At 45.3% G+C, this 25,187-nt stretch overlaps 1 protein-coding gene across 1 annotated transcript in view; it reads right to left on the bottom strand.

The window, feature by feature from the left end:
* Positions 1 to 25,187, bottom strand: part of OSBPL6 (oxysterol binding protein like 6) — a 699,671-nt gene that overhangs the window by 84,862 nt on the left and 589,622 nt on the right. Inside the window, exon 19 of the mRNA XM_086956201.1 lies at positions 23,096 to 23,240. Within this exon, the coding sequence (XP_086812327.1) occupies positions 23,096 to 23,240 (145 nt within the window). The remainder of the gene's footprint in view (positions 1 to 23,095; positions 23,241 to 25,187) is intronic.

Genomic DNA, 25,187 nt, shown 5'->3' with positions numbered 1-25,187 from the left:
AAATAAAGTTAATACAAGAGCTATGCTATATTTGACTACTAAAGTACGAGTTACTTACCTTCGGTAACGATGTATCTGGTAGAGACGATTCTAGCCACAGATTCCTTAACGTAGAATTATCCCCAGGCGGGAGACTGGATCCGGAAAACTTTTTGCCACAGCATCCCTGCGCGTCGGTGGGACGGTACCACGGGACTCCGCCCAGACGTCGTCCGCGTTCGTGACGTCAGCGAGAATACATAAGTCCCACCCCAGCGCGCCTATGTCAGTTTTCTTCAGAGAACTTTTCCGCGCCACAACGCGGAGCCATCACAAACACAACTGTGAGAATACTGGAACAGTGTGCAAAAACCCGGCTAAACAGAAGGGAAAGAAACTAATGGTGAGGAACAGCACCATCCAGAGTAGTGCCAGGTACTAAGGCACCAAAAGTCATGGAATGAAAGAACAAGGCACAGCTACTGGAAAGCAAGCCTGCAACCAAATACAGCAGCCTCCCTGGGGGCAGAAAGCATGTGAAAAAACACACAGCAGACCAAGAACACTGCAGCCACCGCCGGGAACAGAAAATGGCACCAAGGTCAGAACGGAGAGCAACGACCATTCAACCCCAGACAACACCAACAGGCAGAAAGTCTCCCGAAAGAGCTAAGGGTCGAGACCCAGCCAAGAGACCTCAACCCCAAGGACTGCCAAAGAGTCAGAAGTGCAAGCAACAAAAGGAACTCCACACTAGAGACTAGGGTGCAGGGGTGCAGAAGTACCCATGAATTCATCAACCAGCACCAGAAGGGAGGCAATGGAGCAGCAGCAAGGCGAGCACCCCCCTAGGGAGCAAGTAAGAAAAGGCACTTGCAAAAGACAACCACCAGGAGGCAGGCGAGTGCAGAAGAACAAGAAGGGCCCTCGCAGAACGGGGAGGAAGGGCGGGTCGTGAGGAATCTGTGGCTAGAATCATCTCTACCAGATACATCAATACTGAAGGTAAGTAACTCGTACATCTGATAGAGACTACTAGCCACAGATTCCTTAACGTAGCAAAGATACCGTAGCCATACCCAAGGGGAGGAAGGGTCTGCAAGAGGACCTCCCCAGCTCAGGCAAACACAAGACCTTAACAGGGGACAATCATAGGGACGGGGAAAATAGCCCAGTCATTCCCCCAACATGGGATGAGTCCCAGGGACAGGGGAAAGAGCCCAGTTTCCTTCCCTGGGCAGACGAGAACCTCAGCATCGTGGAAGAACATCGGCCCCACTGGGGATGTGTTATAATGACAAAGAGGCAGCCCAGCCCCCACCAAGCAGGAGAAGCATGGGCAATACGCAAGGAGGCCTGCAGCCAATGTACCAGGGACCTCCACTGGAAGCTCCAGGTACAGGCAATACGAAAGGAGGCCAACAGCCCATGTACCAGGGACCTCCACTGGAAGCCCCAGGTACAGGCAATGCAGAGGAGTACAGAGGAAGAAGAGCACCCAGAGACTCCAAGGAGAAGAGTAGAAACGAGGACAAGAGCCCTCCACCGGGAACACACCCAGTGAAGAGGGCAGCCAAATCCATCACAGCTGGAAGTCAACAGGCCATACAGAACAACGCCTCAGCAATAAGGCAGGTAGGAGAAGAAAAACATAGGCCCGCCAAGATCCCATAAAACAGAAGCAGGGGCGCCAGGCCCCACTCCAAGGCCCCTAGCCATAGACCAGAAGAACAGGCAGGCGCAGCTGGACGCCGACAAGTGCCACTAAACTAAGCGTCCAGACCACAAAGTCCAGGTGGGCACATCTGGGTGCCAACAAGCAACCAGCCGGAAAACAAGAGGAGAAACAAGTAGGACGAATCAAGCCGTCAACACAGGAAAATAACCATTCTGGAACACCAGACAGAGGACCAGGCCGAACAGCAGACAAAGGGCAAAAACACTGCAGCACAACGCCGCAGCTGCCCAAGAAAATGCACCAGCAGCATACAGCAACACCAGGAAGCTACAAATACCCCATGTAGGGTAGGGCACATCCAAAGAAAGTATGAGAACCACTCTTAGGGAAGAAAATCCAGCATCAGAGAACAAACTACAAAGCCTGCGGCAGTAACCACAGAAGGCTTAGTAAGCAGTCAAAAAGTACACCCTTGCCAAAAACAAAGGGGGGGGGGGGGCTGGACCAGCAGCCAACTTAAGAGGTAGGCCAACCCAGGACATCGAGGGCACAGCAACCCTCACAGAAAGTGTAACGGTCACTCCAACTTCCAGGAGCAGTGGGATAACACCTCCCACCAAGGCCCGGAGGATCAACAAACCCACCTACTGAGAAGGAGGAGGGCGGAGCCACGTAAGAAGACGCTGAATGGCAGAGTCCGCATGAGTGTTAAACAGAAGGACCCTGTCAAAGGGTAGGTCAACCAGACGTTCCCTGATATTTTCAGGAAAAACAGCATCACGTAGCCAAGCATGGCGACGGAGAGCCACAGAATTGGCCATAGCATAGCCGAGAGCATTGGCAACATCCAAGGCCACACGAAGAATAAATGCGGCCAACTCCCTACCATCCAACACATGGCACCATAGGTCAGCACGGGCACCCTCATGAGAGACATGAGAAAGAAGAGACTCCACAGAGTCCCACAGACTGGAAGTACCACTGGTCATCACACACAAAGTGTTAAGCGCCCGCAAGGCAGCGCTAAAAGAGGCAAAGACATTATGCCCCCATGAATCCAACCACCAGGCCTCCCAAGACGGAGGAAACAATACCACAGACAAACACGGAAAGGCATTCCGCAGAAGAGAGCCTTGAGTGGAAAGGTGGAAAGAAAGACAGACAGGATCATGCGAAGCAGGGAGATGACGATGAAGAAGCGCCTGAGGCACCGGATCACCTGTGGCAGGGCGCTCCCAAGCCCCCATAAGAGAATTGTGGAGTGACGCTTCAAACGGGAGGAACAACTCCCATTCACCAGAGCCCTGGTCGCGAATTTCCAAAAAATTGTCCGTAAGAAACGGAGTGACAGGTTCACCCATCCGCAGAATACCAGCGGCTGTGGAAATAGCCTGAACAAAGGCAACACTAGCGTCCGTAGGACGCAGCGGAGGAGAAAGTATTTCCTCCGTGGGCGACGGCTGCAGACTGAGCCGTCCGTCCCATGTCCCGGGGGAAGCGGCCAGCCCTGGAATGGTGGGGGATCCACAGATGAATGGGGAACCTGAGGGGCCCAGGGGAAGGTGGAGAGGCCGGTGGAAAAGCCATCCACGAGCCAAGGAAAGAAGGGTTTGAGAATCTAGGTTGTGGGGATGGCGAGGAGCCCTCCCTGGAAGATGCCGGTTAAAAGGCAACAATACGGCGCCCTGTCTCCGGGGAGGAACACAACAACAGCAGGCAGTCCTCTGGAGAAGAAGGGACCTCAGGGGACCAATCCAGAACCCAACGCTGCCCAGTGGAGTCTGCCACCGGCACCTGATCGACTTCGATCAGCGCTGCAGAGGGCACTAGTGGCGCCATAGCGACTTCTGCCGCCACATGCTCTCCAGGATGATGGGGCGGGGTCGAGGCCAGAATGGTGAGGGAGCGGCACCGAAAAGGTTTCGGGGTCAGCCTCAGACGGGGCAGCCGCCCGCGTCAAGGACCGAGAGCGACTCGGGAATGAGCTTTAGGTCCCTGCCTCCACCTATGACTCCACGGGAGCCGGGGAGGAAGGCTCCCGGCGCCGAAACAGCCCCGGCTTGACCTCTGGTGAGGCAGCCACCTGCTCAGAGGACTGAGGGGAACTTGGGGGCAAGCCCGGAGTCCTGGCAATCTCCTGCAACGCCAGAAGGGAGCCCCGTAGGGATTAGCGGCGGGGCAGGGATGGCAGGTGCCGAAGAAGGGAGCCCCACCCTCCTACGACCTGAAGCTGAACCCTTCGGCGCCCGAGCCACCAGCAGACTATTGTCAAATGTTACTACTAAACAGGCAGTCGCAAGTGCAGTTATTTAGCAGGTGCTAGTGCCATGATTTCAATGGAGCTGCAAATGCAGTGGAGCCAGGGCCAAATGTTGTCAGAACTCCTCTAAACACCAAATATTGCTATATTTAACTACTAAATAAGCCGTCACAAGTGCAGTTACCTTCCAGGCACTATTGTAATGATTTCAATGGAGCTGAAGATGCAGTGGAACCAGGGCCAAATGCTGTAAGAACTCCTCTAAACACCAAATATTGCTATATTTTACTACTAAAAATGCAGTCACAAATGCAGTTACCTTGCAGGCATTAAGGGCAAGATTTGAATGATGCAGCAGGTGTAGTGGCACTGGGTCCAAAAGTTGTCACAACTCCTCTAAACACATAATATTTCCATTACATCAATTAATTCAATTTCTCTCTTTTATTTTTCAAAATGTTGCTATTACCTACCTACATTATGGGGCATATGTATCAAGCCATTTTCCTGTTCGCATTTGGGCCAATTCTCAGATTCGAACCATTTGCGAAAGGGAAAAAGCCTTTTGGGATGTATCATCCCAAAAGGTCCTTGCAAAATAGGGAATCGCAAAATTTGTGATTCCCTATTTTGTGAATGCATTCAAGGAATCGCAAATTGAGATTCCTTAAATGTAATGTAAGAAGCACCCAAGTTGTGCGATTCGCAATTAAGGAATATGTAGGAATCGCAATTATTATTGTGATTCCTACATGCATAGCATCCTCTCGATGCTGATATGGACTCTTAAATAAGTACTTAAAATGTAATCAGATCTCAGTGGAAGTCGTGTTTTAGGATAGGCGAGACATACAGCTAGAGGGAGTTTCATTACCCGCTTGTATCCCTGGGTAAAAGAAATGCTTCTCAAAAACAGTGAAATTAGTATTCCCGCCCAAACTGAATATAAACTTTGCCCAATATATACCCCCCTAAACAAAAGTACGAGTGCAGTAGTTACAGTGCCACATGATACAACATGAGACAAGTAAAACAGGAGCACTGGCCCGTAATGGGACAAGGAAACACAATACCCCAGGCAGAAACAGTGATGATTGCTAACCCTAAATTTGAATGAGGTGGATTGTCCCTGTACGGGTAGGGCATGCGCAGTGCAGGAGGCTATTTGAGAGGAATTCTACTAAGGGGCCCCAGATATATTCAAATTTTGTATAATCATCTAAGAGAATGTTGCCCATCCTCTACAAAGTGATGGCCTGCAATAGACTAGCATGCCACTGAGGCAATGAGGGTGCCTCCCTCTTCTTCCATGAAGTCACCAGAGCTATCTTAGCTACCCTGAGGCACAGCCACAATACCGCCCGGTCACCAGAGGTTTGACGCTTGAGAAACTCTTCCCTTAATCCCAAAAGGTGAAACCCAGGGGATTTCGGGAGAAGGTATCCCGGAATGCCCTTAATTTTGGCTAGAATTTTGGTCACGAATGGCTGGATAGTTGAGAACTTCCAGCACATATGATGAAAGTTCCCAAGCAGCCCACAACTAGTCCAGCAGAGAACAGACATGGGCAGAAAGATTTTTTTCAGTTTGGGATAGGTGCCAGTCAAAAAGTATTTTGTAGTGTGCCTCCACATACCCATAAAGTGGTTGAACCTGGTGATGTCTCCCCAAAGTTTGCACCATCTCCTCCCTTGGATCGCCTCCTCAAGAATACGCTCTCAAAAGGTAAAGTGGCGTTCGCTGTGGGGTGATGATAGCACTGATCACCAGGGAGTAGAGGAATGAAATGCATCCCCTTCAACCACGCACTTGTCTAGCAAACCTATAAATAGGAGTGAGTTCTCTGGTGGCTGCCTTTCTGATGTCCGGGTGGAGGACCCAGTGTTTCAACTGTGTGCAGTGGCAGCATTCCGAGCTCGGAAGAGCGAATTCTCGCTGGCAGTTTTCAAAGGCTAAGGATATCCCAGCCATGAAACAAATCAAAAAATGGTGAGCCATCCCCCCTCCCTTAACAGGTGAAGGGGGCTTGGCTGAAGCATGGGCATAAATACCTTATTATAATGAATCAGGGTAAAAGGGGAGGAAAACGTAGTCCACTTAGACGCTCGATTCAACTTATCCCACAATTTAAGATTTGTTTTAGTTGGAGTACTAAGATAAGCATAAGGGGTCGATCTACCTTTGGTTTCCACAGGACACCTCATATGTATCTGCCCACCACTGCCATATCCATATGGAGTCAATGTTTGCCAGATTCTCTAAAGGACCATTAGGAGATCACCATCAACTGTGCTTGACAGTATAGATGAAAGTCGGGTAGGGCAAGACCCCCCCCCCCCCCAGAGTCTTTCGGTAGCCTTCTTAACAATAGTATGGTCGTCTAGCACTGCGGTTTTGCTAAAGTGGGTTACCAAGGAGAGAGGGGCAGGTTAAAAGTCACGATCTAGCTCAATGGGGAGCCCTTGGAAGAGATACAATAGTTTCCATAGGACAGTCATTTTAAACGCATGGATGCGACCTAGACAGAAAGTGTACATGGGTGCCCAGCTTTTAAAGTCAACTTTTTGTTGTTGTAGGAGAGGGGGGTAGTTTGCCCGGTATAATTCAGCTACTCTAGGGTTGATTTTGATACCCAAATAAGTAATTACTTTTTTGGTGCATTGAAATAAAGTGGAGCCCATTTTCATACAGCTTCTTCCTCCTTTAGTAAAACTTTGTTTGTTGGACAACATAAATGTCAGGATTGTGCCAGACTGATTCTGTGCACACCCTCTGGATATGTTGCCCTATGTCCCTACTAGCCCACAGTGCACCATCTGCACCCCTAACCTTACAGGATAACAAATGTGTGTGAAACCTCAGAACATTACAAGCCTCATCCCCAAGGAAATTGTGGTAACAGATCTATAACGTTTTAGTTTGGATGCTCATGCATACTCAAAGAAATACTCAGCAAGGTTTTTCAATATTTATTGAAGCATTGTGATACTTGTATTAAATAAGCATGCTGCGATAATCAATAGAATGAAACCGCGTAATTCGTATCACAAGAACATTCAAAAAGATGAACATTTCCATCATTGTAATAAGACAGTGAATATATGCGGGCATATAAGAGCTCTACATAGTGTACTCCTACTTAGAACTCCCTAACCTAGTTTTGCCTAGGGTGGGTGAGCTTCCAAATCCCTACCAGGTTGGACCAACTACCCATTACCTGTGGATATTTCATCAAGCTGTCAGTCTTGGTTTAGAGTTGGACATCTCTTGTGTCGGTAAATAGGAATCAGCTGTAGTGACCTCACAGTGTCAGCTGAGTGCTCCTCTCCCTCAAAAAGGAAGTTGTTCTGTATGAATATTAACAGCACATGTGTTGAAACCCCTGTCAGGCCACAATTGCTTATTCTAGTTGGATAGCGCTGTCGCCTTATGGACATTAACAATGATGACAGTTTGCACAGTAAACTCTTTCCCTTGTACTGGATGTTCAAGGTGTCGTGATAATGTACCCACAAAGTATAAATGTAATCAATGCCGATTCAGAGAATGTTATTTTGCATTTTCATGCACACAAAAGTATGTCAAAGGTCCTTGTGTGAAGAAGCAAAGGCAACTTAAGAAACAGGAGTATGTAAAACAGCAGTGTTCCTTACTAGTCCTATCCTGACTAAAGTGACACCCACTCCTTTGACAGAATTCAATAAAAGCTGCCCCTAGACAAATGCTAAAAAATAAGGGTCAATACGTATGAAAGAACCCTATTAAAATTTAAAAAAGCATCACACTTCTTCAATAGCAAAAGACTAAAGCCATATTAAAAATATAATACCTGGTTTTGGTCCTAATTATATTGCCTGGGTGAAGCTCCTTTATGAACAACCATTGGCCCAGGTGGTGGTTAATGGCAGAGTGTCTGGCTCATTCCCGCTTGGGCGTGGAACCCGACAGGGCTGTCCGCTCTCCCCCCTCCTCTTTGCCTTGGCACTGGAACCGCTGGCAGAGTGGCTCCGGTGGGAGCCCTCGATCAGGGGCATCCGGTGGGCCCCGGATCTGGAAGATCGTGTATCGCTATACGCAGACGACATTCTCCTTTATTTTACTTCGCCTCAGAAGTCACTCAATGTGCTTTTTGATGTCCTCACCTCCTTCGGGAAGAACTCTGGTCTCGTCATTAACTGGACTAAATCATGTATTTATGTTATAGCGGGGGAGCTTCCTCCACTGCCTCGTAGATTCCCGATCCAGGTGGCTGATACTGGGTTCAAGTACCTTGGAATTTATATCTCCTTAGACCCCTCTGTCCGTTATGACCGTAACTTGCACGCCCCTCTTCGGCGGCTTAAATTGGATGTCCAGCGGTGGTGCGGCTTGCCCCTATCTCCATTGGGGCGTGCTGCCCTTTTTAAGATGATGTCCCTCCCTAGATTTTTGTACGCTCTGCAGAATTTTTTCGATCCTGTACCCTTTAGTTATTTCCGTGAGGTCGAGGGCCTCCAGAGGCAATTGATTTGGGACAGACGGGCACGTATTTCCCTGCCCAAACTCACTTTGCCATGGTACGATGGTGGCATAGCCCTTCCGGACTTCAGACACTATTACTGGGCCTCCCAGTTGAGCGCGGTCAACCATGTAACGTACTCCCCAGGTCCTGTCCCAGCTTTTGCTATGGACAGGTTCCTCTTGCCGGGCGGTAACTTTAACAGGGCTTTGTACTCGAAGGAGCCATTCCGACTCCTGACGGGGCCTACGAAGTGTGCTGTGCGTGAGTGGAGAGATGCGAATGTTGCTACGGGCTGGGGTGATAGGATGACACGACTGACTCCATTGTATGACTCGGATGGGTTGGGTGGCCTGTGGCGAACGAAAGGGTTTGATAAGTGGGACACGATTGGTATCAGCAAGGTGGAGGATCTTTGGTCCAAGGGCACAGTTAAGTCCTTCGATGCCCTTAAGGTGGAGTACCAGCTTGGTGATAATGAGTACTTCCACTACCTTCAGGTGCGCCATGCTTTGACCTCAGTTTTCCCTCCGGGGACGGAGATCCCCCAGTCGTCACCGCTCGAGGACAGGATTCTGGATGGCCACGTGCCTGACAGCACGATTTCTTTTATTTATAAAAAACTTATAAACACCAGGGCTGACCTCCTCGTGCGGCTTAGGGCCTCGTGGATCGCGGACGGCCTGGAATTAGACGACGAGGATTGGCAGATGGCTATCGCCTCTCCTAAGGAGGGGGCCATTCCAGCCCACCTTCGTTTTGTGCAACTGAAGATCATCCATCGAGTTTACATGACTGGTACGCGACTGGTGCCAATGGGTTACTCGATCGACGGGTTGTGTAAGCGTGGTTGTGGCATGAATGGTACCTTTCTGCACATTATTTGGGAATGTCCTGTGATATCCGCTTTTTGGTCCAGAGTGCATGATATTATGGGACGGGTTACCGGGGTCGCTCTTCTGCCTGAGGCTCGTTGTTGCCTGCTTAACGTCTGGGAGCCTACCGACTGTACAGTTGCTCAGACTTTCTGGGTCACTCTTGGTAACATGGTTGCCAAGAGGGACATAGCTCAACTCTGTGGTTCCCATAGGCCGCCTGGGATAACAGCTTGGAAGGAGAACATGGGCTGGTGCATGTTTCGGGAGAAGACGGTCTATGAGGCCCGAGGCCGTCCTGGGAAGTGGGGCAGGATATGGTCCCAGTGGAATGCGTATCGTGGAGTTATTTGCACTTCTCCACTTGAGTATACTATTGATGTCCCTTCGTCCCCGTAGTTGACGTTCTTGATGATTGTCTATAGTGATATCCTGCGTAATTTCTTTCACCATCCCCCGTCCCTAGACATATGTAGCAATATTCTTTAGAGTCTGATCCCCTCGCCCTCTCCAAATGAGCCCTTAAAATCGCTCCTACCATGTGATTGTGTGGTGTGTTTGTTACATGTTTTCATCAAAATTATAAAACGAAACCTGTTTTATCCTTTGATTTTTCCGTGCTTTGGTGCCGGTACACCATTAAGCTGCTATTCATTGTCCTGGATTTACTGCCTCTATATCTGGTATCCAGATGTTTATTGTCATAGCGGCCGGCCCGATTGGGTTGTAGGCAGACGCTGTGTACTGTGCATATCGCAAATAAAGGTTTTTATAAAAAAATAAAAATTAAAAAATATATAATACCTGTATAAAAGAAATGTAAAAAGCAATTTCACATTAAAGGAAATCCAAATTTAAAAATTGTCCCACGAAACTGCCAGATTATTTATGTGTTCTGAGAGGTAGTCAAAACATTGCTGTTTCCAGCAATCGCAGACAATGTTGCCAGAGGCACCCATCGGTTCAGATCCATCGAACAAGCATGTTAACATCCATCCACTTCATCAGCCGCGGAAGGAGGAGCAGCCTGTGCAGGAACCGCAGAAGCCTTGCTAAGATCCAGATCACTAGGAGCAGAAGCATCCCAGGAGGGCTCGTAGATGCATTCAGAAGCAAAGTCAAATGCAAGGGACAACAGTACTTATGGACCATTAAAAAGATCACCAGTCAGTCCATGTCCAAAGACGGACCAGTTGCATTCCTAGGCACACTCGAAAGTGCACAGAAAACACATAATACGGACTCACGCAGTGAAGCCACACAGGCCGAAAGGACAAACAATTGTTTTAATTTAATTTCTAATTTCAAAATTTCTGCCAAAACACTGTATCATGAGTTCACGACCATGAGCACATGTGGAAGTGCTAGTTCAATTTGGTCTCTTGATGGGATATCCATTGCGGAGCACAAATAATAAAAGCACAGTCTCGACAATCAGGAACAGTACCAGCAGAAGACCTCCAAAAATGCTTCCCAGCATGGAGTGAATGAATGATTGAATAACTCTGAAGACTATCTAGAAGGTACTAACCAGGCCAGAGTCTATTTTCTTTAAAAAGTGTGCCACAACCACGATACAAGACATGTTAAAAATGCAGTGCACAGGTTCCCCAAAATGTAGTGGGAAATTAGTGACAAGTAGTGACTGCATCTCAGAAGAGGACCTTGCACCTTGAAGATCAAACGTCACCTTTGCATATATTAAGTCTTTCTGCTAAAAGCATCAAAGCGCATAATTGAAAGCTTTATCGAAGGCCAAAGCATCGCCTCCCTCACTGTGGAGGCAGGTGGAAACCATACTTGTGTGAAACAAATCACGACTGCAGAAAACGTTACCAGATAGGCGATGCCTGGTGTCATGCCGCAGCAGCTCTGAATGTTCAACATCAAATAACTCCCACTCAAGAGCAATCTGAAAGTATCACAGCAGCTGGAGAACCTGTGAGATAGCAGGACAAATTTGCCATTGACACATTACATGCATCATGAAGCGAAACCTCCCTTCACACCAAGGAATTTCCTAAATTATTCTCGCAGACTGACCCGCTAAGAAAGATTTCAGTCTCGTCATTCCTACAGTGATATCTAAATGGTAAGATCTATGACTCATGCACCTATCCTTCTCCTAGTACTTCGTATCTGCCTACTTGATGGTTTTCTAAACAGTATTGAAGGTGAAGTGTTGAGATAGGCAGAGAAATAAACCCATGGATATTCAATCTGCAGAAGGTATTTCTGCAACAGTGAATGGCAGTTTCTCCAACTTCTCTAGAGTTAACATGGTGTATGTTGCATCCTTTCTTGCCATGATGGTCTGTTGTTTTGTTAAGTCGTAAAGTAAAAACAAGTTTGTGGCATTAAGGTGTCGCCATGGTACATGACCAGCACGAGGTGTCGGAAGAGTCCAGCTCAGTAACATAGTTGCTCTAAGCTGTGACTGCTTGTGTTGTAAAGTGGACATATCATGTTGTATAATGTCCATTGCCAATGATACAAAGTTACCCAAATAGTATATCCTAGTGGACAGGGTAGTCATACCATTATCTACTACTGAAAGAGCCCTTTCTAAATTTGCCCTGTTAATTGCGCGCAGTCTCTCAGCGGCCTCCTGTTGGGAAACCTCCAGACTTCATTATATATTGCATATAAGAAGCACTTTTGATATGGTTTTTGAAGACCTAATAACATGTGGTCAGAAAGATAAACAAGGGATACGTGTTGTTTAACCTGGACCAGTGTTCAGGTTTTTAGCCAATCAAGGCAAAACATCCCAACACTGTAAATTGTTACCACCCCAATTGTTTTTTCTGTGCTTAACATACTTAAGGCCAGCTGATCTTGAACCCCTAGGTGTCACCCAGAAAACGTGCATGACATTCGTTAGTATGTAACAGCCACACTAACCCTCCCCCTGATTTGTTCCTGAAAAATTGTATGGACCGTTGCGGAACACTGTCAAATGTTTCCTCTGTGTAATTTGTGAACCAGTGCCAGTTCGCAAAACATGCAAATGTGGGAATGTTTGGTATATTTAAAACTTTTATCTTAGCCAGGCCAAGACATGGTGTTTGAAGCACTGTTTTGTTCAAGAATATTTGATGATGTGGTATTTTGCATGCTCTAAATAAAGTCTCATTTCCCTGAACTTGCTATTCTTTTTTTCCCTAATTTGATTTTCAGTCAACAGTGTCCCTTCAAAAGTCAAGCCCTTGTATAGACAGATGGAAAAGAAAAGATTTGTAATATATCAGCCTCGTATCAGTAAGCATAGACTTCTTTGCTTGTGTTGGTCAGAGCCTATATTATTATGACCCCTTGTCTATGGTATGACCAGAAAAATATGCAAACTTTTTTGCAAACTTGTGTGAGCAACCCTGTTGTGGTGTAGGGCTGTGTTCCATTGCATGTAATTCGACACAGCTAGTAGAGTACTTGCTTTATGCAGGAAATGATGACCAAAATGTTGAAAAGAGAACATTTCATCATAAACAGTTATTCCTTCATAAATATCCTCAGAACGGAAAACAGTGGATTACTCTAGATCTTCTACCATTTCATGCACTGTATCAATGTCCAAATCATCTGAGACAGTACTAGGGGTGATAATACAATTTAAAGAAATGCGGAACGCATATGCTATTTGCAAAAGTTTGGATGGTCTAAATATATCACACAATGCCCTATCCCAAACAACTGCATTCAGAACTGGAACAGCACAGATGTTCACTAGGGAAAGGTCTCTTCTTACTTTGTGTGATGGAGAATGAGGTGTTAAAACCAAGTTCACCAATTGTATAGCAGAGCATTCTGGGAGATAGTCTCCATTCAGAAGCAAGAAAAAGACTGTCACAAAACCAATCCACAGGACAAGGAAAAGTAAGGAAATTGTAATCCACAGGCTTGGCCATGGAGGAACAAAGTACACCTTCTTCATCCAAAAGTAGAGTATACACAACCTATCTCGTAGAGGTGGAATTGGAGGTGGTAGTGGCTCCGATAAATCTGACGAGAACTCAAAGTCAATAAAGGAGACGGAGGCTGTTCGATCTATTTCTGGCACTCTGGAGGCTGTGAAGAACTTGGAGTTGATTCAAATTGTGGTATATTAACGTAGACGCATCAGTGTCGGGTTTCTGAATAGAAATCTGTGTTTCTGTACAAGTTGTATGTATAGCTGTTGTTCATACAGTAGGTAGGAGAGCTACTTCATTATTTGTTATCGCCAGCCAGGAAGTAGAAGCTTCATCGCTTATCAAAACATACTTTGGGATTTCAAGTATAGCAGTGGGAGGAGACAGCTAACTACTCAGGAGTCAGGGGCCCATGTACCTACTGTGTAGAACAATTTTTTTCAAAAAACAGTGGACCCTAGTAGTTTGAGGGATCAAGGTAAGAATAGACATAAACTGAATAGTGATTATGACCTTTGTCCAGCCGGACAGAAATTTATTTAAACGATGCACACAATTGAAAGTAATTCTCAGAGTAATGTCAAGAGGGCACAACCCGCGACCTATAGTGAATAAGACAAAACAACAGATTCAGGCAAGAGCGAACAAGGCGGTCTGTATACTTGTAATCAGTGAACAGACTTGATTATGCTTCAGGGTATCATTATACAAAGCATCCATAAGCATTCTAAGCACATATGATACTGTTGTGTCGACGACGTTTTGATGCCAAATACTTAGATACATGGCATCATCTTCAGGACAAGTATATAAATTATGTTTGTCTTGGAATTATTAACAGTTGCCTTTCATACAGGGCTCATCACTAAAGCAGGGGAAGGTGGCTTCCGTCAGCTGGGGTGGTAAAAATTAACCATAAGTACTGCTTATATATAGGGCGATCCCGCGTATTTGTCACGGCTCAAGTTCTGCCGGTTGCAGGATCGCAGGGCGCGGCATCTCTGGCAGGGATCGCCCCAATTTTTTCTTTTCCACAATTTTCTCCCTGGCCATTTCACCAATCTTGGGGATTCAGCCAGAAGTTGCTGGTGTTTCCTTCAGTTCTTCAGTGGCAGAGCGTTTTTCATTGGGCATTGCTCTGCGCATCCCAGAAACTGTTCAGTTCCTGTACAACAGTCAATCATTCATTGATGTCAAAGGGTGTTTCTGCCGCAAATGTGCTGGGACTGTCGAGGTCAGGTACCCACATCTTAACCCCAAACAGGATTTCGTAGGGAATCCGTCCACCCAGGGATTTTCTAGGCAGATTGTGAAGTGCTCTTTGGACCCCATTTAGGTGATAGACCTTAGCGCCGGGAAACCTTTGGGTAGCTGTTGAGCTGTATAAAATTAAATTAATAATAATAATAATAATAACTGTGACCTGAGCCTAAAACCCTCACTTTTAAAGACTGCTTTAAATCCTGGTTCTTTCTCGTCACTACAGATTTTCCCTTGGGATCAAAGGGGGAGGAGTACAGCACAGTCACACCCAAATTTTTCCAAGATGTCTTTATAAGACAAAGGGCCATATGTATCAACCCTTTTGTGAATCGCAAATGCCGAAATTCGCAGAATTTCGGCCTTTGAGAATCGCAAACGGCCTTTTTGCATGTTTTAGGATGTATGAAACATTCACAAAATAAGGAATAGCAAAGTTTTGCGATTCCTTATTTTGCCATAGCATTTAAGGAATCGCAATTTTGCGATTCCTTAAATGCTATGTATGTAGCATTTTTGTGTTGCGAATTATGGTTAAGAATTCGCAAATTACCACCAACTTGTAGTTGATGGTAACTTGCGAATTCTTCAAAAAATGCACAATTTGGCATTTTTGAAGGTGGCATGTGATGCACACACATGCCCATAGGGCATGTATGTGCGCCATATGCACACACATGTACATTTAAGGGGTGCAGCAGGGTGTCTTTGAGACACCCCTGAAATAATTCTCAAATTGCGATTAGCAAATTGCGAATTCGCAATTTGAGAATTATTTCGCAATCATTCCTATGGGCCTCCTGGCCCATAGGAATGCATTGGGAATTATTCCTTAATTGCAAATTCGCAAAATGCGAATTCGCAAATAAGGGAGATTAAGGAATCGCAAACAAATAGCGATTTTGTTCATACATACAATTTTGGGATTCCTAAACAGCGATTCCTTAAAAATCGCTATTTAGGAATTGCAAAAGGGTTTGTTGATACATATGGCCCTTAGAGGCCAAAACCGGCCCCCGGTCCGAGTGGACCGTGAAAACTGTGTATGTCTCGATGAAGACTTGCAAGTCTTTGATATCAGTTCAGGTGTCAGTCGAGCACTGTGGCCAAACCCATACGAATGGAGAACAGGCATTCACTGCAACCAAGATGTATTTGTAAGCCCCACCTAGTAGTAGTATTTTATTTTTTGCAGATTAATTAAAATCATTGCAATTTTAAGCAATACAAATCTGACATAACAGACATGCTAAGAGAAAGCAACGTAGGTTAAAAAAGAATTCTTAGTTCAAATTTCCTGTGGTACAGAAGCAATAGCCTAAAAACAATTGTACATAAAGTGCTCTGTGCACGGGGTCTCCCATGGGGATTGATAGCAAGATTTTCAGGAAATGATATAAAGTGGGCGCACGGTTTAACTGACGAATGCCAGCATTGTTTTCTGAAGATTCCCTACCCCACAGCGGCCATTGTTCATCTAGAGTGACCGAATTGATGTTAATAGTTTGTTCACTTGTAGCAAGAACTTGGCGGCCCTATAAGAGAGCTGGATTGATTTACTGTCCAGTAATGTCAGCAGTGCAGTACAGCATGATCTTATCTTGAGGGCCCAAAACAGAGTAGTCTCTGCCTTAAGTGGTTTATAGCGGAACAGATGCACAGGAAGTGTAGTAGGCTTTCCTCCGATTTACCACAGAATAGGTAGAAAAGTTTAAATCATTTTTGTACCCAGGGTGGAACCTGATCTTTTGAAGGAAAGGCTCCCACTTGTGTTAAAAAAAAATGCTGAATGGTTTGCAAGATGTGACACGTAAAGTATGGTTGGGGCCCCAAGACTGACCAGCTGTGTTTTTGCCTGCCAGTTCTGCTTTGTCAACAGACCATGATTTTTGCTTGTCAGCTTTGTTGGTAATTTGTTTTAATGCTGCACGGCTGATATTTAGCTCCCAGACCTCGTGTAGATTGAAGGATGTCAAAGCTTGGCAGAGCACTGTTGGCCAATTGTTTTTAATCATGTGCTGGGTTTGCATTTTGGACCAGCAGAAGGTGGCCAAGGACTCAGGTGGGGCGGGTTCTCAACTTCCAGCATAATTTGAGTGTAGCAGCCATTCTCACCTGTTGCTGGTGCAGGAGCCCAATTTGCAGGTGCACTTGATCTTGGCAGGTGTGCTGTGGTATGCGGTAGATGCTTTTGAGCAAGGCGGACTGTAGAATGTTAAGATTCAATGCTTCTTTGCCCTTAAAGAGGTCTGAGCCATGGGTCAATGATGGTAAGAATTTGGCTCTGATGATTTGCAGTAGATATGACTGAGACGAGCTCCCTATCTTTTTGTTTTTAAGTTGTGGGCGAAGAACAGCTTGTTTTCTAAGGCCCGTCATTGAGCAAGATACTTTTTGAAATTTAGTCGAGAGTCAATTTCCACCCGAGATATTTAAGGGTGCTAACCTGGTCAATCTTATTTCTAGTAACTTTCCATTTGAAGTTAAAATGTTGCTGTCTATTTTTTGGCAAGAAGGAGATGACTTTGGCTTTTGTGTAGTTTAGCTTCAGGCCCAAGGTTTCGGTTATGCTGTGTAGGGCAGTTATTTGGCGCTGCAAATCGATGAGAGTCTAAATATTGACAAGGCAAAGGGAGAGGACACATCCCTTTTTAAAACCTATGGATGTGGGGATCTTTCTGGTGATTCTATCGCCCTTTCCTATTTTAATTTGAACCCAGGTATCTGAGTATAAATTGATGATGGCATTAAGAAGGTTTGGGGGTACACCCAGTCTGGCCATTTTTGCCCGTAAGAGGCCTCTTTGGACTGTGTCGAATGCAGATTTTAAGTCAACGAAGCAGGTGTATAAATTGGAGGCCCTGTGGATTGCTATTTCGATCACGAGAGTAAGAACCAGAAGATTGGTAGATGAGCTCATGCCAGCCCTAAAGCCTCATCTGATTGTAAGGGACTGCAGTGGTCCAGATAAATACAATAAAGAGACTTGTCTGAGCTCAATAGAGGTGTCTGTGGTGGACGTGTCGTGGTGGAACCCTTCATCAGCTGGCAGATGTCACATTTAAGGACAAACTCCTTAGTTTGTTTGTAAAGACCTGGCCGCCATTAGCATTGCTGCAATAGTGAAATTGTAGCAGCCACCCCTGCCTGTGCAGATGCTAAGCTCTCATGTGCTGCTATAAACCTAACCTGCAATCTGAATTTGGTATTACTTTATCCCCCACTCTGAGAATACGAGCAAATGGTATGTTTTGGGCACTTAACTGCTAGGAGCACTTCTCTGGGAAGCCTTTCGGAAAATGGATATCTTCATGTGCAGTGTTGACAGCCATCATGATTTCTCTATCTATTCTTTTATTTTGTGTTGTAATTGTTTATTGGAACAAAAGCATACAACAATTACACACTATGGTACATAGACAAGAAGTACCAAGTAATACAATGCAGTGCGAAGAAACAGGGGAGAGGGGATACTGTGCTGCAAAGTAGATGCCCATCACACATAAAATCCAAGGGGGACGGATGTTGCCAAAGTTGGACATCCCCTTGGATCAAATGACTGGGGGATGTGCGGAGTGGAAGGGACGGAGGAGTCGATACGTCCAGTCTGTGGGGGGAGATGGGATTTGCTCCCTGTAGCTGAAAAATAGCTGAAAAATATAAATAAGGAGGGTTGGGGAAAGGAAAGGACATGCATCGGAAAGGGGAATGAGGGATCCCGCTTCAATAGAGCTCTCTCCAAAGGGAGAGGAATGGGTAATGCTCCATTCGTCAACGGAGGGGAAGAAGGGGGCTTACGGAGACGGTGTCCCTCTAAGGAGAGGTCTGCCTGCCTCCATGTCTAGTGGGGAGGCGGGCAGGAGCAGGGGATGCGTCGGGGTTGGGAGACTGGGGAAACAAGGGTAGGGAAGGGAGGTGAGGGAGGAGTGGTGGAGGAGAGGTATGAAAGTGGGGTCGGGAAGGGGAGGTAGGAACGCTAGAAAAGGAGGGCTGGAGACAAAGCTGGGGAGAGGGGTGAAGACTGGAGGTAGGGAGTCAGGGATGGAGTGAAAGGCAACATGAGGGAGAAAGAAAATACTGTGATGAGAGGGGAAGGTGGTGGGGAAAGAGATCAGCAAGGTGTGGGTGGAGGAGGAGTGGGAGGCCCCACACAGGAATGGCAAAGGTCTGCCTACACAGCAGATAGGGACACTGATCTCAGTGCCCCTGGTGGAATGAAAGGAAGTGGGGGTGGGAAATGTGGGATGGCAGGGGTACCCTCCCCTTCAGGGTCCGTCTCTCAGGAAAGTAGCCCACCTCAGCCTGGTCTTGTATATTATAGATAATGCGATCTCCATTGATGGAGGATACATATCTTAGTCGTAGACAGGGCTGTGTGGAGGAGGCAGCATTGTTGGCGGGACAGCAGGACAGGAGTCTCTCGCCTCTGCTGGTGTGAAATAGCTTGATGCTCTATTGGACTATGTCTTTCTCTGAGGCATAAAGGCAACAGATGAATTCAAAGGAGAAGGCTATGAAGTAATGATGTTTACAGTATGCCTGGTGATGGGACTGGAGAGGCGAGTGTTCCATCTACGTGACTCTCTCTTACAACAACCCTCCATGGGTGAAGCGAGACCTCAGTCGAATGGGCTCCACAGCTCAAGATACAGCCTTTGGACATTAAGGGCTGCCTAATCTGAGGCCACAGTGGCAAGGTTAATGAATTATCGGGGCTTGAATGCTGTGATTTGTAACTGGTTACAGCGCCTCTAGGAGTTCAAGAAGGCCAACCCACTATGGTTAAAGTCTCTCTTGCCCTTGGGACTGTTAAAATGTGGGGATTGAGGATGCAGCAAGGTACATTACGGAAAATGGCCCCCTGATCCCCAGCATAGTGGAGGTTGCTGAAAAATACAGTGCCTGGTCGTGTCAGTGCTGAGTACTAGTAGAATTGAAAGGCGTTCACCCGCAGGCTTTCTGCAGTCAATATTACCCGCATCAGCAAGTTGGCCACAAAAGCATCCCGTGGCAAAGGCAGTACCACCTCGCACATGGCTCTCCAATCTCAGAGCCCCATCACGGGAGGCACAGGCCGCCGATCTGCAAGCTTGCCGCACCCGCCATGTTAAAGTCATGCATCGGGGTTAGTATTAACTTGCCACAGTCTGTGTGAATCGCGGGTTGGCCCCTTTTGTAGCACTATTTAGATCCTTTTTGCAGTCTCCGTATGAGGTGTCGGGTTGCTGGCATGAAGTCATTTAAGTCATACCTTAGGTTGTCTGGGAAGGCCACTTGACTATCACTGGGTGCTGCAGGCTCGTCAGCACCACAACACTGTACCGCACAGAGATAATGGTGCACCCAAGGATGTCTTCACTGCTGCCTACACTCATTGTCTCACCAAGCCTTCAGCTCCCTGTGGCGAAGGAGTTTGGACACTGTGGTTCCACCTGTTGGGCTAGTCGTTTTAGCGCATGGGCCGATGGGCAACTTTAGCTCGATGCTGTTGTGTTCCTCTCTGACCTGCCCAGGGCTTAAAAAGCGCCCCCTGCTGTGTCCCCCCAGTCTTCATCAACACCACATCACAAAAAAGGGCATGATTCGCCGGCTTAGGGCGTCAGTTGCCTTGAGTTAATGAGTGAATACAGGAGAGCCCATGTGGATCACGTCCAGTGGCCACGATGGTTGGGCACGGCTCCCCGGAAACTTTTTTTTTAAACCCGCTGAGTCCATAATTTCCTGGACACAGTTGTACGGCATCAACATTTTTCACATTTTCGTTGCAAATGTGATAGAATGCTCAAAGCACATCAGAGCCTGATGGATGAAAAGATAAATTACTTACCTGTAATCCTAGTTCTCTTCCAGGGATATACTCATCAAAGTCACCAGCACTGAATAATCCCTCCCCCCATGTGCAGGACCCCGGAGCATATACAATAATACATATATATGTGTATGTATAGAACCACAAGTACATAGTAGTATCCAAACATACATATATACATGTATAAACACATACCTATGCAGCCTATTATATATCCAATAGGCTAAGAAGCCAAAATGACATGTATTTCTATAATGTGAAAATAATATCACATACAAATACTGTAATAAAGAACATGCACTGCAATAGTGATCCACAACAACCTTTTATTTTCAGGAAAGAAAAAACATGTAATAGCAGGCAATTAGCCCAGAGGCTGCATAGATAAACAACATCACTGTATAGAAAAAAACTGGCACCTTGCTTTTAAGGCTTCCAAGAACCTGGACACCATGCCTTTAAGACCTCCAGGAGCCCCCTGCTCCTATCATGCCCCTCAGGTGACGGTTAGGTCAGTTCTTTTTCACGGTGTATACACCTGTAGGAACTAGCATATATGATGCAAACAACTCAGTATAGTACTGTTAATGCTCGTCTGGGGAGACTGAAGGGTTGCTTATGACTTTTATGAGTATACCCCTGGAAGAGATCTAAGATTACAGGTAGGTAACTTATCTTTCTCTTCCAGGGGATACTCATCAATAGTCATAAGCATTGAATAGAGTAGCAAGCCCATACCCACTTCCTTGCGGACAAGCAAACAGCAGCAAGTACAGTTAAAGAAAACATGTTACATGGCATTAACTAAATACATTTCCTAGAGAGACTTGCCCAAACTGAGCATCCGCCTGTGTGTCCGAGTCCAAACAGGATTGGCGAGTGAAAGTGTGAACTGGTCACCATGTGGCAGCTTTACACATCTCTGCAATGGGTACATTCCTAAGGAGAGCCGTGGTAGAGGCTTTTCCCCTTGTAGAATGGGCCTAAGGTTTGCCCGGGAGGGTTTATTTTATTTTATTTATTTTAAAGGTTTTATATAGTGCTAGGTATCAGAGCGCTTTACATGAGCATCAGATCATAGTTACAGGTTACATCATTACAAAGGTTACACAGTTATTAGAGCATGGCAACATAGTTACTTGTAAGGTCAAGATAAACAATAAGCACAAATACGTAAGGGGAAAAGCAGACAAGGGAAAAGATTCAGGGGAGGGGGGAAGGAGCTGGGGAAGTAGACAGGTAATGAAGGCGGGAAAGAGGAGAGGAGGGTGAAGGACACCGCATGGAAAGAGGCAGGGAAGGGTGACAGGGACACAAACCGGTAGACGAGTCAAAGCAACGTCCAAAGTCCAGTGAGCTGTGATCCCAGAGGAAGTGGTATCACTTCCCTATCTCTGTTGCGGGAAGCTCCCTTTACGCAGTGGACTCTCTCAGAGGGGTCTCTGAGACTCCAAGGCCTACATACTGGATCCTTCCCCAATAGGGAGAGAGGGAGTGCTTTGGCAAGGGGTGCCATACCATACCTCAGCTGTGAGTGGCTCCCTTGGCGCAGTGGACTCTCTCAGCGGGTACGCTGAGACTCCAGAGTATAACTATTGGATCTTTCCCCAACAAGGGGAGAAGGAGTGCTTAGTCAAAGGGCACAAAGGACAGGAGGCTAGGCAGACTAGCAGAAGGTGAGAGCTTCAGGGGAGAGTGGATAGGAGCTAGGGAGGTAGACAAAGAGAGAAAGAGTACTAGATGTGAACAAATGTAATGAAGGAATTATTATATAGCGCTGGCTAGACCTAATAGAATCAGAGCGCTTTACATGAGGGACAATAATGTTGCAATTTACATCAGTTAAAAGTTACATAAGTATCAAGAAAAGCATTTAAAGAACATAGGGGGCAGGGTGAATTGAGCAAGGAAGGGTAAGGGGATAGGGTAAAGGGGTAGGTGGAAGATAGGACGTATTGTTGGCCAGTTGGTATGACAATGATATGCAAGACACTATCCACTTAGAGATAGATTTTTTGGAAGCTGGAGTTATTGACAGTATAAGCAACCCTATGGGCAGAAATATTCCTGAATGTGGGACTGTATGTATGTTTTCCACAGTATTTCACCCAGAGATCTTGGCCACAGCTTATAATTTCAACAGGCCTAGTACCTTTGGATATTGACCCTATCGGTATAAACAGGGCACGCAGAATGAGAACCTTTCTCTAAGCCTGCCCAATTATGTACAGATGGGTGTTTTCCTGTGTCGAAAGTCGGTTAAACATAAAAATTCTGAATAAAACTGTTGTGGTAGAAGACAATGATTGGAATTATTGATTGTCCCTAGAATAAGTAAAGTATTAGCACATTTAATTTCCATCACTGTCACTACATGTGTCAGTCCCTTTCATTTCCCTCCCTGCTTTTAGCAGTTACTCCTCAATGCCTGAAAGAAAAATGAGGAGTGTTCTCATACAGATTCTAAAACAATTCTGTGCCAACAAGATGCATTCAAGACAATCTGTTTAGCTATCCTACTCCCAACATATCAATGAATTTGCTAAAGATTGTCATGAGAAAAGATTCATGTTATGGTGTTTTGGCAAAAGGATCAAAGCTGGCTGGTGTCAACCTGTCAGTACAGCCAAATGTTCTGGGATCCTTCCACGAAGAAAGAAAAGCAGAACATAAGCAGATCAGGGACACTGATGCCCTGTGTGGAAGGCTGTCCCTCTGGGATACCAATGATCTAGAGTCTAGTAATATATCTACTGGCTCAATGAGACTAGGTAAACCTCTCAGATGAAACACTATCCTTGAGATCGGACTGTTGGTATTCTTACCTGGTTGAATGTAATTTTGCACATACAGGTAGAGTTTTTTGTGTTTCTAATTGTTATTTCTCCATAATGTTCAATCCATCGCCTTCCACTGAGAATATTATGTATGCACGTTGTAACTTTGTTCCAAACATAGGAGTCTCCATATCTAAAAATATCAGCAGCAAATATAGTTATTATTAATTACGTAAAGTAAAAGGTAATATTGTAAAGAGGAGATTCACATATTATCAAGTACCATATTATCATAGTATTTCCACCTAGAAACATAGGAGACATCTAGCAAACATCTTAAACATTCATTAAATTTTGTGGCATTTTTGAAATTTCTGAAGTATAGCTGTACATTTGAGACAAATTAAATATTTAAATGCTATATCTAATAGAATGTGCCTTTTAAAATTTTTGCAACACTTAATCTTCCATGTTACAATGATGGGCCATAAGGTAGGACACATGTGCCAAAGCATCTGTGATGGTATGTTCCCTATATGTATGTTGTCTTTGCATGCATATCTTCCTGCAGTGTTGTTGATCTGTACTGGCACCAAGGGAAAACCAGTCCTGCTTGCTTTGCCAATGCTTATTATCTTTTGCCAGGAGTCTAAACTACCATCTATACGATGTGATCAGCTGATTAAACTGAGATATAAGCTATGAATTCTGATTTTACATTAACAAATATGGTTACTAATGCATATCTCCTCCCCTACTAATACAATCAGTGAGTTAAGAAAAATTGGTATCAAGCGACCGCCAAATTGAGATATTTAAAGAAACTTCCAATTATCATTACACTAACACCACCCACCAATTTATTCTGTAGTTAATAACAGATTGTCCTGATAACATGCCTACAGTGCCCGATTAGGCTGAAAGTACTGCAGATCACATGTTAGCAGGCGAGAGATGAATATTTATCACCAGTTCACATTAAAACATAACACACTCTTTTTCATTATATAGGTGCAATTTTAATGGAAAAATTATTCTTGTGTACACAGCAGCAGGTTTGACCTAAGTAGTACCAGATACACGTAATGGCTGTCGCAGGTAAGGCACAGAGGCCTTGGACCTCAGGTACGCCAAAAGTGAGGGTACAGAAAAGGCGTGGATCCTAATTGCACAAGTATCTGCCAAACAATGAATGGTCTATAATAGCAAAGATGTCTCTACTTCATCATATAAGATGCAGCGGTGGTGGGTCTAGGTTTCTGCTGGTGTTAAAGCTCTGGCGATGAATGCCCCTCACCTATTCCATCATTGCTGGCAGATGACTGGGAATGTGTGCCCTGACTGATTACATCCAACCTCAGAGAGGGAGGGATACAGAATTCCCCTCTCTATGGGTGACAACACAATGGACCATTCACCAGGCATTCATATTTCCTCCCCATCCACCACCTAGGGAGGTAATGAGTGGGTGAATGGGAAAACTACAATGTCCTTGCATACTCTGATGTGGAAGGATTCATTTGTGCCTTTCCTCTTTACAGAACCCTATGAATAACAAAATAAGATACCTGTGAAGGTGGGTGCTAATTTTTTATTGTAGTAACGTTCACAGTGTTTAGACGGGATGAACACGATAGAGTGGTCTTTTATCATTCAGTGCCCAGGGTTCAGTATCCAACTTACAGTCTTAAAAGTTAATTCTGTGGATGTACCTTTAGAAATGCGTGAGTTGCTAGGTGTTTTGGTAATACGAGTAATAAAAACTGTACAATACTCATTCAGTGTTTCACTTACAACATTTCATTAAGAGAGGGGGAAGACTTCAAAGTGTGCTTGCAGGGTAAAAAGGGAGAATGTTGTGACTAATGCCTTGTACTAACAAAGTGAAACTTAATTTATTTTTGATTGTCTTAAAAGCTAGATGCATAAGATGAATACTTAAATAGAGTTTGATGTAATCTATCCTGAAGGCATACTTGATGCTAAGGTAACATGATAAAAAGTCTTTATATCAAACAACGCTTTTATTTGTTTCAACAGTATTTTTTAATTACTATGTAGTGAATGAATGCTTGAAGTTCCTGTATCAAAATGTAATAGCTAATAGTGAATGCAATGACTGAGCAGGCATTAACAGTAA

The sequence above is a fragment of the Lissotriton vulgaris genome, chromosome 2_1, assembly GCF_964263255.1.
Source record: "Lissotriton vulgaris chromosome 2_1, aLisVul1.2, whole genome shotgun sequence".
Taxonomy (NCBI): Eukaryota; Metazoa; Chordata; class Amphibia; order Caudata; family Salamandridae; genus Lissotriton; species Lissotriton vulgaris.
Note: the sequence above shows the minus strand (reverse complement) of the source record. Positions and strands in the feature narration are given on the sequence as shown.